At 47.0% G+C, this 15,127-nt stretch overlaps 1 protein-coding gene across 2 annotated transcripts in view; it reads left to right on the forward strand.

Moving 5' to 3' along the window:
- Positions 1-15,127, forward strand: part of LOC311531922 (discoidin domain-containing receptor 2-like) — a 158,844-nt gene that overhangs the window by 84,113 nt on the left and 59,604 nt on the right. For both annotated transcript variants that reach the window (XM_084649782.1, XM_084649783.1), the window contains exons 3-6: positions 548-650; positions 9,115-9,343; positions 10,802-10,949; positions 11,194-11,299. In XM_084649782.1, the coding sequence (XP_084505908.1) occupies positions 548-650; positions 9,115-9,343; positions 10,802-10,949; positions 11,194-11,299 (586 nt within the window). The remainder of the gene's footprint in view (positions 1-547; positions 651-9,114; positions 9,344-10,801; positions 10,950-11,193; positions 11,300-15,127) is intronic.

Here is a 15,127-nt window from a genome sequence, read left to right on the forward strand (position 1 = left end):
CTAGCAGGTGCAGTTAAGCATCGTCCTTTGGTACTAGTGACCTGGAAAGTAGTTCAGGGGATTCGAGTACATCATCCAACTTCTTTCCAAATACAGAACAGAAATATGTATGGAACACTTCTGCCTTTTCTGTATCCTTATTAACCATTTGACCATCTCCGTCTAGTAATGGGGAAATCCTATGACCTGAGTTATGCAGGCAGTCAGACTGAGTGATCACAGTGGTTCTTCTGACCTTAAAATCTGTTAATCTAGGTCAATACCATTGTTAGGATTTCTTTTGCTCCTGATCTACTTAAAAAATCTCCTTCTTGTCCGTGGCCCTGCCAGCTTTGGATTTTTCCTTGATCAGTTTTCCCTTATCAATTTGCTCTCCTCCATTTCTTCTAATGTATATTGATTGCTGTCTGCTTCTCCTTTTTTCCATTTGTTATAAAACTGCCTTCACTTCTCCTCCCAACCAGGATGGGCTTTTAAGCAAAATTGTCTTGAGCTTCAAATTAAAAGTCTGGTACTGATGTTTAACCTGCTCCTGTTCCCCCTCCAGCAATATGCCGATACCCTTTGGGGATGCATGAAGGGACCATCCGAGATGAAGACATTACAGCCTCCAGTCAGTGGTATGACTCCACAGGACCCCAGTATGCACGGTGAGTTAATCCCTTGCAAAAGCAATCCAATCGCACTCTAAAACATATAAAATTGGACTGAAAATCTTTTAGCCTAAGATGAAACCCTGTTTCCCTAATATCAGCCTTATTAAAACTCACTGCCTACGTAGGTGACTATATTCCATACTGTAGTCACATAAAGATAGAGCATAAATAGGTGAACAGAGGACTTGTGATTTTCTGGTGGACACGGGCAATGCCTCTGGGAGCCTGTGTTTCAGGTTGACTGTTGCAGACAATTTGGTTGAAACTGTGAACCACACAAAGTCACTTATGCAGCTGGGTCTTTTAGCATCATCAATCAATGGGGAACATTCGCAATTTGTAGCACAGAAGTCCTACCGCCTCTTTGGCTGTTTCTGGATGTCCAGGTAAGCAGCAGTGACCAGGAGGGCTTTTATTCATCTTTGCTTGGCAAGTAGATGGTCACGTTTCCTTTAGTAGAACTTTTTCACTGTTACCCAGCCCCCCCCAGAAAGGGTGGCTGCTTACTTAGCAGAGTCTTGCATTCAGAGCATATTACATCTGCATTCCATAAACAGCAGTTCCTACAATGGAAGTGTTGGTTATTACTGCTAAAGCCTTCTCTGTTCCGAGCTGTCTACCGCTCTCTGCTCCAGCCTGGCAGTTGAGACCAGTGGGAATTGTGTGCAGTGTAGTTGTATCTGTGTTGATCCCAGAATATTAGAGAGAAAGGTGGGTGATGGAATATCTTTCATTGGACTTTATGTTCAATGAAGGTTGTTCTAATCCCATTTTTTTAAACCATCAGAATGCCTTAAAATCTGGGAAATATACAGTGAAGGAATTGTCAAATCCATTCCTTTCTCTGTCGATAAATATTTCAATCTTTTTCAGCGGTACCACATTTTCATTTTTGCAGCCTGTAAAAAGACTGATGGCTTACAGCGTATTTCCAGCCTTATCCCTGAATTACTGCTGTTGGTCTGTGGATAATTGTGACAGTCTGTACCCCTGTGTTCACCCCTTTTTCAAGACGGCGATACATTTTGTGCAAAGTGTGCATTGAAATGTCAGAGTCTCCAGTGGGCTGGCTGGAGACAGTCAAAGAAGGGCTCCAGTTTGTTGTTGTCTGTTTGCGTATTTGTGGGGAGGGAAGTAAAAACAGTAAAGCATAAAAATGAGCAGCAATGGCACGACTGCACAGGTAGAGCGGGCCAGACTGGAGGCAGCGGAAGAAGAGAGAGAACACCAGCACCAGATGTGGCAGGCGGAAGTGAGACCGAAAGAAACAGCTGCTGTGCTGGAAGCTGAAAAGCCAAAAGAAGAAAGAGAAGAAGCCACCCATAGGAGAGCTATGGAGCCGAAGGAAAGGAAGCTGAAGTCCATAAATGAGCCAGGAGGCTAGGGGACAAAGGGGCTGAGGAGAAAGAGAAAAAATACAATCTGGAACTCTTAGAAAAACATGGAAAGATCCCAGAGTCACTGACATCTCCCTACACTGAAGGAATCCACAGCTGGCACCAGCTGTGTCCTGCTTCCAAAGAGAATAGACTGCATTGAAGAGTACTGCACCACTTTTGAAAAGCTATGTGAAGTTCATACGATTCCTGTGGACAAGAGAGTCCCCACACCGATTGCAAAACTGTCTGGTAAAGCTTTGAATGTATTTAATGAAATGCCAATTCGGGAAGCTTTGATATCTTCTAAATTTGAGGAAACTGTTAGACAAAGGTTCCAAATTACTCCTGAAGTGTATAGGGTGAAATTTAGAGATCTTAAAAGGAGTGCTGACATGAGTCATAGTAGATATGTTTATAAGATGTGTGACCTAATAAGAAAACGGGTAAAAGGAAAAGGGGCCGAGGATTATGACCGATTGCTTGATCTCATTGCCCAAGAACATTTCTTGAGGACATGCTCAGATGATGTAAAAACTTGCCTGTGGTGTAACTCTGTAAAATCTGTAGCAGAGATGGCTATGCTGGCTGATGCCTTTGTGCAAGCCCAGATCTCCCTTAGGCGCAAGCCACAGAAGGAGGGGCACAAACCCGGTCAAAAGGGGGGATCCTGTTTTCCCCAGTGGTTAGGAGCCTAAGCACTCACTCCTGCAGAATCATTCCTCTCCTGGTAATCCTCACCAGAAATCTCCTGTGGAAGGGGAGGACCCAAGAAGGTGTTACCAGTGTCACTCTACTGAGCACCAGAAAAATCAGTGCCCTAAGCTGAACGAAATTGAGCCCCAGCCAATCCATGTTAATGCAGCTGTCGTCAGCACAAAAGCCCCAGAGGCACCTACAGTTTGCTTGACTAGTTTTGTGGGGGCTGGCCCTGCCGAGCCAAATATGGAATTTATTATGGTTGTCAAGATCAATAACAGAGAGCGCACAGAGTGGAGAGACTCTGGTGTACAGATTTCTCTGGTTCCGCGGAGTGTGATCCAAGAGAGTGACGTGTTACCTGGCCTAATGGCAGAGCTTATGGTAGGGGAGGATCTGGGAGTCCTGCACTTTTAGTGAAAGTGCACGCGGAGTGGAGGGTTTAGAAGGTGATTTGATTGTAGGGGTGGTGGACAATATCCCCGTTGAAATACTGGTTGGGAATGATATTTGGCATATATCTAAGGCTGTTAATGTGGTAATCCGCAGCAAAGGGAATATTGTGCTGGGATCACAGAGGAGAGTAATAACGTCCCAGAAACTGAGGAGATAGAGAAAGTCTCCGGCTCCTCTGCAGCAGAAGGATCCAGGGTGATTCCAGGTGTGACAGCTGGTATAATATTATTTGCATTGTGGGTGGTAGCAAGGTTAGGGTATGTTCAGTCGTGCCTCTCTAGTGTCTTTAGCAAAAGGAATGATTAAGGATAGGAGCACCAAAATACTGAAATGGTAGATACATGAATTAATATAAAGAATTAAAGGAAGATAATATAATTTATGCCAATCAACATGAGTTTATGGGAAATAGAGGCTGTCAAACTAACTTGATATCTTTTTGAAGAGATGACAAGTTTTGGTTAGTAAAGATAATAGTGTTGATGTAATACACTTTGATTTCTGTAAGGCATTTGACCTGGTCCCACACAAGATTTTGATTAAAAAACTAGAACAATCCAACATTAATATGGAACACATTAAATACATTAAAAACTGGCTAACTAACAGGTTTCAGAATATACTTATAAACAGGAAATCATCATCAAGCAAGTTTGTTTCTAATGGGGTCCCACAGGGATCAGTTCTTGGCCTTGTGCTACTTTTATGATTTTTATCAATGACCAGGGAGAAAACAAAATCATTACTGATCATGTTTGCAGATGATACAAAGATTGGGGGGAGGGGATTGCTAAATAACAAAGAGTACAGGTTTTAATGCACAGCAGTTTGGATCACTTGGTAAGCTGGGCACAAGCAAACAATATACCTTTTAATATGACTAAATGTAAATGTATGCATCTAGGAACAAAGGATGTGGGCCATTCTGACACGATGCAGGACTCCGTCCTGGGAAGCAATGACTCTGAAAGAGATTTGGGGATCCTGGTCAATAATCAGCTGAACATGAGCTTCCAGTGCAACGCTGTGGCCCAAAGGACTAATGTGAGCCTTGAATGCATAAATAGGAGACTAAATTCCGGCTGGAGCAGAGAGGTTATTTTAGCTCTTTGTTGGCACTAGTGCGACTGCTGCTGGAATCCTGTGTCCAGTTCTGGTGTCCACAATTCAAGAAGGATGGTTATAAATTGGAGCGGCTTCAGAGAAGAGCCTTGAGAATAATTAAAGGATTAGAAAACCCGCCTCATAGTGATAGACTCAAGGAGATTAATCTATTTAATTGGAGAAAGAGAAGGTTAAGGGGTGATTTGATCACAGTTTATAAGTGTTGGGAGCAAAGGCATATTTAGGCCTCACAGAAGCTTGTCCTGATTCAGCAGTTTTGTAGCTCAGTTTAAGTAATGTTGTGCATTTGTAAAAAATTGCAGAGTAATCAATGTGGGGTTGTTTGTTTGTTTTGAGCGGGGGGTTGGAGGGAGGATAAAGTAACCCTAAAACTACAAGAAACTGGTGTGAGTGAGGATAAAACCTGCACTGACGTACCCTGAGATGATGGCAAGAGTTGTTAGTGGTTCAACGTAGTTTCCTGCACTAGATATCTATAATGGGTTTTGGAGTCTGCCTGTACATGGGATTCATGGTATACATTTGCCTTTACTTTTGAGAAAGAGCAAGTTTGCCTGGACAGAGCTTCCACAGGATTCCATAATAGCCCAGCCATTTTCCATACCCACATGGAACAGGCAGCTGAAGGTCTGGCCTGGGCCGATCATGTTGTATGCTATGTGGTATTATTCACACCAGCAACAGGGAGATCTGCTTGCTGGCCCTGAGGGAAGTCCTTACACATTTACTGGAGGCTCGTTTAAAGGTTATTCCCACTAAATTCCAACTGGGGCAGCAAAAGGGTACGTTTTTCAGTGTCACACCGGAGGCAGGAGGTAGGTCCCTAGAGCAGGATAAGGTTAGGGTGATACTATCCCTACCCATCCCTATTGCCATGACAGGATTTTGCAGAGAATTCATTCCAGACTATGTGGAGTTGGCTGCCCCGTCGCAGGACCTGTTGTGTAAATCCCAGGAGTGGTCCTGACACACACACACTCACTCTCTCACGCGTGCGCGCAATGAATGCCCTTTAAAATCAATTAGCAAGAGCCCTGGTCTTGGCAGTCCCATCTTCCGATCAGGACTTTAAGTTGTACCCAGTGGACAAGCACAGGATTTTGATGGCAGCTTTTACCCAGGAACACCCTGGGAAGGACAGACCTACTATGACTGCAGGGCCCTGGACGGCAGTACAATGAGTGTGAAGAGAGAGTGTGGTGCACACATTGGGCTCTTTAGAAATGTTGTTATAGTCTGGGTGGTAGGAGACTCCAGCTGTCACATCATATAGAAGACAGCTGTCAGCTAATGTGGGTAGTTCTGGGACTGAACTGATGATCTCCAGAGCTCACAACATGCATATTTACAGCTTGTGCCAGCTTTGAGCCAGAGCTGTCACAGATTCTCCTCCTCAGTGTATTGGGCACAGAAGGGGACACACAACACTCATGCTCACCAGTGGGTCACAACAAGCAAAATGTGCAACTGGGGAGTCTCACCACAATTTACAGATTATCCCCTCCCTCCCTCCTCCGGGATAAAACTTGTGGCCAGGGTATGTCTCCGCTGCAAGCAAAGGTGTGAGTGTGGCACAGATAGACACACCATCATTAGCTTTAATCTAGCTAGCCTGGGTAACAAGCTGTATAGATGTTGGTGACACGGGGTAGCAACCAGAGTTTGTACCCAGGATCCCTGGAGGGCTTGTACTCTGATAACTAGCCTGTGCCACTACATCAGCACAGCTATTCTCTGGGCTAGCAAGACAAAAGCTAACAGAGGTCTGCCTACCACGACACCTTCACTTTGCAGCACACCCTAAGGGCAGGATTTCACCCGGGTCGGCGGGTAGTGATCAATCTATCAGGGATCGCTCCCCGTCGACTCTGGATCTCCTGCTCCCGAGAGGCGGAAGCGGAGTCGACCGGGGAGCAGCAGCGGTTGACTCGCCACAGTCCTCATGGCCAGGTAGGTCGACGGAAGATACGCTGACTTCAGCTATGCTATTCGCTATTCGCGTAGCTGAAGTCAGCGTATCTTAGGTCGACCCCCCCACAGTGTAGACCGGGGCTAAGAGTTCCTCATCACAGCCCTGTCATCCACCCACAAAGGTCAGCAGCACAGTTTGACCATTCAGCCTTCTCATTGGTAGCTTAGGGCCTTACCATTTGAACCACAGGAACAGATGCTGGCCCTGTTCTAGACCAGCCACTGAAGGAAGAGTTGACACACACTTTCCCTGTGGGTAACACAGCTGTTTACTAGTCAGCACGAGCAGAAGGGGTATCAGGGACCCTGGATTCTGTCCTTCACTCTGGGAGAGGAGTGTGTTTTTTAGTGGTGAGAGATAGGGTAACCAAAACCGGCTTAGCCGTTCTGAAAAGCAGTGTGGAGCAGTGGATAAGAATGGGGGTTGTCACATTAGAGAGCTGGGTCTGTGGGGACCTCCCATTAGCTCTCTATTAACTCATTTATCAAATGAAAAGGGTGGGGATGTTCAACAGGTCTCCCCTGACTGCTTGCAAGGTTGGTGGTCCTGGCTGTAGTGAAAAATAAGGCAGTGAGGTTCACAGGAATTTAAACACCTCTTGGAAGAGGGGAGGTTTCAACTCCCGTTCTCCTCTTTCCCAGCTCAGAGAATGGTCACCTTGGCTGCACAGGTATTCGGTGGGTCTCGGCTGGGTTCTCATGCTGTGTCAGGTTCATCGTCAAGCTTGTCAGGTTCAGCTTGGCACAGCAACGTTCAGCTATGGGTCTGAAATGCTGTCCAGACAAACTCTCCCAGTGTATCACGGATATTGTAGGAATCATCACATGAGGAGCAACAATGCGGCCAAAGGACAGGGCCTGTCCCAGGGTGCTTTAGATTTCTTTACAAAAGGGGGACAAAAAAGTGAGACGATACAGTGAAAAAATCGCCACTTCAATTCATTTTTATTAAACATAAGCAATTCAGGGCTCACATTTGATATTCTGTACTTCGGCTTTTTGCCATTTCAATAAGATTTTTACAAAATAAAGGTTTAAAGCTCCTTTTAAACTGAAGTCTGCGACGCACCCTGAAGTACAGTGTAGCTCTTGCTGCCACACAAGTCAAGGGGAGACGCAGTGATAGAATCCACGTATCGGAGGTGGGGTGTCAGTTACTTTAACCAGCTATCGTCCTGCACACGTCAACTTTTGCAGCGACTGAGGCAGACCCATCCACCTGTGCGGTCCTCGTTTGCTACACAGCCCTGAGCACCATCCAGCCTGTCTATTGTGCATTTCCTACCTTTGGAGGTTTTGACTCTGCAGCCGTATGGCATGTCTTAGTGTATAGGCCTGTTTGTTAGCCTGATATAGAATTTTGGGTTTGACTTATGATATTCTTATATCCTTACTGATGTGTGAACAAAGACATTATGTGTTGCTTCTGCCCACAAAGCAGATGGGGTGAAAAGAGATAAGAGATGGAACTAAAGTGTTTTGGGTATGGTGGGAGTGTATGAGCATACCCTGGAAGGCTGCCTGGCGCCTCTCTCAAGCCAAGGTCAAGTGATCAGTTATTGAGCTGTAGTTCACGAAAGCTTATGCTCAAATAAATTGGTTAGTCTCTAAGGTGCCACAAGTACTCCTGTTCTTTATAAGAAACACTAAACGCCAAAGAAAAGCCTGGCTTTGGCCAGAAGACAATCTCACTCCTTACCGCTCCCATGGGATGCAAAAGAGGTGGGAGGAAGATCCCAGACTCACAACCCTCCAAAATGGAACATGACCATTAGTTGTAAGGCAGGGGTCCCCAACGTGGTGCCCGCGGGTGCAGTGGCGCCCGCCGGGGCAGTTGTGTGCGCCCGCAGGACACCACGCCGCCAAAATGCCACCACCGAGTGCGGCCACTTGAGAACTGCCCGCCGAAATGCCGATGAGAAGCGTTGCCATTTCTCAGCGGTATTTCGGCGGCAAGGCTTCTTTCCACTGCCGCATTTCGGTGGCGGGCTGTTTGTCACCCGCCACTGTCTGTTGGGAATAGCAATGTGCTATTCTCACAGAAAGGTTGGGGACCACTGTTGTAAGGGGTATGACTAGGGGCATGCATTGCAGGTATATTTGGGGCTGCTAAGAAGGAGGATGTGGGAATGGGAAATGGGGACACAGGCAAGGCTCTGCGGCGTCAGAGCTGGGAAGGGGGACACAGGGTAAATGTTCTGCGGCATCAGAGCTGGGAACGGAACACTGGGGAACAAATTCTGCTGGCATGTAGCGCTATGGATGTATTTGTTTGGAACTAACCCCAATAAACATCACATTGCCTGCACTTTGGACTTCTGGTCTTCTGCTTTCTGTCTGCATGACCAGAACCAGGGGAAGGGGTGAACGGAAAGCCCTCTGACAGCATGCTTTTACCGTAGGCTTTTTGTTTGTTTTAGTATCATAGCATATATCTATATATTCAGTGCAATTTACAGATGAAAAGCTGACATGAAGTCTTAGGTCTCTTCTACACAGGCACTTAAAGCATTGTCAACCCCCGTGCTGCTGAACTCGTTGGAGGCTGGGGGTACCAAATATGTCAGTGTAAACAAGGCGTGCTAGCAATAAGTTATGCCAAAGTGACTGTCAGCTGTTGGGGCACTTGTTCATCTCTTGCCTCACAGTGCTGCAGAAGCCCTGGAGTGGCTTATGGATGGACTGAAGAAGTCACAGTGTCTGTGCCAAAGAACCACAGGCTAGGATTGTGCCCCTTCATGCTGCAGTTCCTTCCTTGGGAGGGAGGAGTGCCTGGAAGGCTAAATCCTTGGGAGTAAGGCCTTTTAGGTGTGCATCTCTCACCCCATCAGGTTGCAGAGGGAAGAAGGGGATGGAGCGTGGTGCCCAGCAGGCCTGTTGCAGCCGGAAGATGTGCAGTTCCTCCAAATCGACCTGCACAAGCTCTTTTTCATCACGCTGATCGGGACGCAGGGACGGCATGCCCGTGCCACAGGCAAAGAGTTCGCCCGTGCTTACCGCATCGATTACAGCCGCAATGGGGAGCACTGGATCTCCTGGAAAGATCGGCAGGGCAGGCAGGTTGGTGCAAGGGGGGGTTTACAGGGCGACAATCCCCTCAATACAGCCTCTGGGCTTTCCACAGCAGTTGGAAAAGCCGCAGGGATTTTGAATTCCAGGGGATACAGTCCCCCTTTACCTTTGCTGCCTTCGCTAGAGCAGCTCACCTTTCTGTCAGTGCTAAACCTTGCCAAGGGCTCTGCCGCAGGGCCTGAGTCCCCGGCCTACTAGGATATGCAGCACAATTCTCTATATCTGAGCCCCAAGCACCAGCCATCACCCTCACCTGAGATTGGGTTGCCTGGCTAACCCGCAGTCCCCACCTGCATGGAGGCTCAGCCAAGACATGTTGAAATACAGATCTGACACCGTGTGCCCACCACCTTCCCATTAGCCAGGTTGTCTCCTCTCCTCACCTAAACTACAAACTGCAGAGCCATCTTTTCTGCTGTCTTGAGAGCAGCAGGCCTCCACCCAGAGTACCCTTTTCCGAGGAGGGGAGGGCATACAGAATGGGGGTGGATTGGATATGGATCAGTAGGTCAAGGGATGGGGTGGGTAGGATAGGAAGTATGCTGGATGCCTGTCTGTAAAAGAAGGGTTATACTCAGGACTGTTGGTCCTCTCAGAGCTATCATCTCAGACTCTCTTCAGACTCAAGCAGACGGTGCTACATTGGTTACACCCGGGTCATGTCTTCAAGATTTTTTTTCAACACCCATGAGAACAAGCAGCCATTTTTTTCTGTTAATGCAGCTGGTATTCAGACATAATCACATGACTCCCAGATCCTGGGCCTACTAGGCCGAGACCTTAATCCAGCTCTGGGTGGAATGCTAACTATTGCAGTGACATTCTCCATCACTGGAAATGCTCAGCAGGTCATACTGAGCTACTTTTTCTGAGACTAGAACACAGTAAACATTGATTGCCAGCTTTTGATTCTCTTGTTAATGAACGACATACATCCTGGATAGCAAAGGGTTCCTGCTGGTGTATCACCAGCCATTACGAGTCTCTTGCTGCTCCTTCATGTTGTCAGATTGTTATTATCAATAATAATAATTTTTTTTAAATTTATCATGTATTATAGCATGAACAGCCTCCAACGTGAGGGAAAAGGGGATGTCAGCTGGTGAGGCAGAGGGTTTAGGGCCCCATCATGCTGACCATTCTGGGCCAAAATCATCCTTTGTTTAAGTCTATTCACTTCACTGGACTTACACCAGAATTGAATTTCTCCCACTCTCTCCAAACTGCAGAGCTCAGCTTCTCCCAAGCCCCCCATCCTGCACACAGCAGTGAGGGGCTCTGTGATTGTGCCACCTGGTCCTTCAGGGCAGTGTTGTGGTCAGGAAGTAGTGCTTTGTTTTGCCAGCTTCTTTTTTCCAGGATCACTCTCTCCAGCTGCATTTAAGGCCATGAGTGTGTGTCCTGCTATGTCTGCAGCTGGTCACTTAAGTCATCCTCTGTTTCCAGGTGATTCAAGGCAACATTGATACATACGATGTGGTCCTGAAAGATCTTCGGCCCCCAATCATTGCCCGTTATATTCGGGTGATCCCTGTAACGGAGCTGCCCATGACTGTCTGCATGAGGGTGGAGCTCTACGGCTGCATGTGGTTTGGTAAGGACCTGTTTCCATATTCCCTTCTAGAGGGGCTACCCAGGGTCCCTGGGCTGCCTGTCCCCAGCACTGTGATGAGGACACATTGACAGCCCCACTCTTGCAGTGTGAGTGCCAGGCCCTTACGGCTCCCTGTTGACCAGTGTTTGCTCAGATCAAGAAGGAAGAGGAAACCCTCCTGTGGACAGAGAAATGGGAAGTGGCTGCGGACGTGTTTTCTCAGCTCTGTGGCCTTCTTTTCTAGATGGTTTGGCGTCCTACAGCATCCCTGAGGGAGGGACGATAGCGGCCCCAGGCTCTCCCGTCATTTACCTGAATGACTCAACCTACGATGGCTTCCAGGAGCGCAGGTGGGACTGGCGGCCCTGGTCTCTCTCTGGCACTGTGCACCTTGTCTCCTCTTTGTCCCTGAGCCTATCGCTATACTTTTTGTTCCAGAATCCCTCTGGAATCGGCCACTTTGCTAGTTGAGGGATGTGGTTGTTTTAATTCCTCTGGTGATGTGTTGGGCAGATATTGTCCCTAAAGGGCATGCAGGCCTGTAGGGCATCAGACCCAGACCCTTCTGGCTAGTGAAGGTTAGCGGGAAAGTACTGGGTCCATTGCTGGAGGCGGCGGGATGAAGTGGGTCTGCATACACCTGTTGTTATATGACCAGCTATTGTCTAGGTTTTTGCCTTCCCCTTTTGGTTAAAAGGGTGGAGAGAGTTGTGGTGACACAGCTCTCACAGTACTTGTCTGCGTCAGAGCCCTGTGACCCTTGTCAGGCTGGGTACAGACCTGGATTTGACTCCGAGGCTGCATTTATTGCGTTGGTGAGTGATCTCCTAGCAATGGACAGTGATCAGGTCTCCCTGCTTGCGCTATTAGATATGTCAGTTGCCTTTGCTACTGTCGATCACTAACATTGCTAACGCATCTGCTGCTCCATGGGGGAGTGGAGGGAACTGCTGTGAGTGGCTTTCTGCCAGGGAGGGTCCAGAGGTTGGGGCATGGTTGAGGCTCAGTCCAGGCAAGACAGAGGTAATGCTAACTACAGCCACTTCTAGGACGGAGGTTGTCTAACCACCATTGGCACCTCAGGGTTACAACTTGGGGGTCTGGCTAGACCTGCACTGGCATTGAGGAGATCAGGTGGTAGCAGTGGACAGTGGGTGGCAGCTCAATGGTCCAGCCTGGGAGGGTACACCTGCCCTTCGCAAAGAAGGCCTCTGCACATGTCAGCTCCATTGTCCCTTTGCCTCAAGTGTCTCTTCTACAGCTTTTCCCACTGCCCTTCTATCAGGGGCGGCTGTCTCAAACCGTCTGTGAGTCTCTCACACTCCCGTTCTATCAGGGGCAATCTCCTGCACAGTCTTTCAGACTCCCCTTGTATCAGGGCAACCATCATTGCCCGCATTCTCCACCAACTGTGACGGGGCACTTCACTCGCCGCTAGGATGACACCTCCTCCTGGTCACGGTGGGGAATAGCTCGCAAGGTCAGCGCCCCTTCCCGCGTTTACATGCTGTCTCTCCACCTCTCTCTCTGGGTCTGCAGCCCTTCTCTCACAGCACAAGACCTCCGGCAAGTCTATGCATTTTCCCCTTCCAGGGTACCAAAGTCTTTCAAAGTCTCTCTGCACATGAGCAGTCTCAATCACTGCCCCATGATGCCATTCCTGCAGTGGCCTGTAGGGGAACCCAGGCCCGCCCTCTACTCCAGGTTCCAGCTCAGGGATCCTCTAGCTAGCAGTCAAGGTTTGTTCCCTTCTAGACTTTACTGCCTTTCCCTGAGCCCTGCCCTACCCTACCTTCCTGGTTTACCCCCCCACCCCGGGTTTGCTAGCCCAAAAGCACCTCCCTTCTCCCAGGGAGCTACTGCAGAGTTTCCCAACCACGCCTCTGCTTCCAATTCCCTGTCTTTATAGCCCCAGCCCAGCTCATTCCTCCTCAGCTGGGCTGCCTGACTCAGTCATGGGATTACTTAGCCACTTGATTCCCCTCAGCTGTGGCATGTGGTGTTAATTAGCCCCCTTCTCAGTCTTCATTAACTCTTTCTGGGCAAGTGTGTGGTAAACACCCCATCAGTTTGATTTAAGATATTTACTTTGGATATTTTTACCCTGTGATGTTGACAATTTCTGCTTTAATGGTTACAAAGCTTTAATTTTTTGAATCTCAACATCTGCTATCATTAAATAATTATTGTCTGATCCCCCATAATTTCCTGCAACTGTGAACATCTAAATAGATTAAAAAAATTTAAAATGCTTAAAAATAAAAATTGATATTATCCATCAAAATTTTAAAAAAAAAATCTGCCAAGCATAGTTATAACCATTGATTTTAACTTTCCAGTCATGTGAATCTTTCCACCGGGTTTCAGTTATACCAACTAGATTGAATTTATGCTCATAAACAAGCAATTCCAACTCATCTGGTTTGTTACGCAGGTTCCTAGCAGTGATGTGTAGGCAATTAATTTCTTCTCTTCATGTCTGTGTGCTTCTTGAGTAATGTTGTTCTCAAATCTCCATTTTGAGCTAAGTCCTCATATCTTCCCTCTGTTCATCCTCCCCATTTGCTATTACTATAACGCCCTCCTGACTAAGCAAGCTAGCCTGTCCTGCAGAGATTGGTTCCCCTTCTACTGAGATTGAGGCCATCCACACTGTACAGCCCCCTCTTCCTGTAGAAGAAGGACCAATGTTACTCTACTTTACCCTACACCACTTCACAGCCTGTGGTTCACTTCCAGAATGTTCTGCCTTCCTTTGCTCACGGGACAGGTACAATCTCTGAGAAGATGGTTTGGACATTCTTCTTAGATTCATAGATTCATAGATATTTAGGTCAGAAGGGACCATTATGATCATCTAGTCTGACCTCCTGCACAATGCAGGCCACAGAATTTCACCCACCACTCCTAAAAAAGACCTCACACCTATATCTGTGCTATTGAAGTCCTCAAATTGTAGTTTGAAGACCTCAAGGAGCAGAGAATCCTCCAGCAAGTGACCCGTGCCCCATGCTACAGAGGAAGGCGAAAAACCTCCAGGGCCTTCCAGTCTGCCCTGGAGGAAAATTCCTTCCCGACCCCAAATATGGCAATCAGCTAAACCCTGAGCATATGGGCAAGATTCATCAGCCAGATACTACAGAAAATTCTTTCCCGGGTAACTTGGATCTTACCCCATCTAAAAACCCATCACAGGCCATTAGGCCTATTTACCATGAATATTTAATTACCAAAACCATGTTATCCCATCATACCATCTCCTCCATAAACTTATCGAGTTTAATCTTAAAGCAAGATAGATCTTTTGCCCCCACTACTTCCCTCGGAAGGCTATTCCAAAACTTCACTCCTCTGATGGTTAGAAACCTTCGTCTAATTTCTAATCTAAATTTCCTAGTGGCCAGTTTATATCCATTTGTTCTTGTGTCCACATTGGTACTGAGTTTAAATAATTCCTCTCCCTCTCTGGTATTTATCCCTCTGATATATTTATAGAGAGCAATCATATCTCCCCTCAACCTTCTTTTAGTTAGGCTAAACAAGCCAAGCTCCCTGAGTCTCCTTTCATAAGACAAGTTTTCCATTCCTCGGATCATCCTAGTAGCCCTTCTCTGTACCTGTTCCAGTTTGAATTCATCCTTCTTAAACATGGGAGACCAGAACTGCACACAGTATTCCAGGTGAGGTCTCACCAGTGCCTTATATAACGGTACTAAAACCTCCTTATCCCTACTGGAAATACCTCTCCTGATGCATCCCAAGACGACATTAGCTTTTTTCACAGCCATATCACATTGGCAGCTCATAGTCATCCTATGATCAACCAATACTCCAAGGTCCTTTTCCTCCTCCGTTACTTCTAGTTGATGCGTCCCTAGCTTATAACTAAAATTCTTGTTATTAATCCCTAAATGCATGACCTTACACTTCTCACTATTAAATTTCATCCTATTCCTATTACTCCAGTTTACAAGGTCATCCAGATCCTCCTGTAGGGTATCCCTGTCCTTCTCTAAATTAGCAATACCTCCCAGCTTTGTATCATCTGCAAACTTTATTAGCACACTCCCACTTTCTGTGCCCAGGTCAGTAATAAAAAGATTAAATAAGATTGGTCCCAAAACTGATCCTTGAGGAACTCCACTGGTAACCTCCCTCCAACTTGACAGTTCACCTTT

The sequence above is a fragment of the Lepidochelys olivacea genome (assembly GCF_965140295.1).
Source record: "Lepidochelys olivacea isolate rLepOli2 genome assembly, chromosome: 16".
Taxonomy (NCBI): domain Eukaryota; kingdom Metazoa; phylum Chordata; order Testudines; family Cheloniidae; genus Lepidochelys; species Lepidochelys olivacea.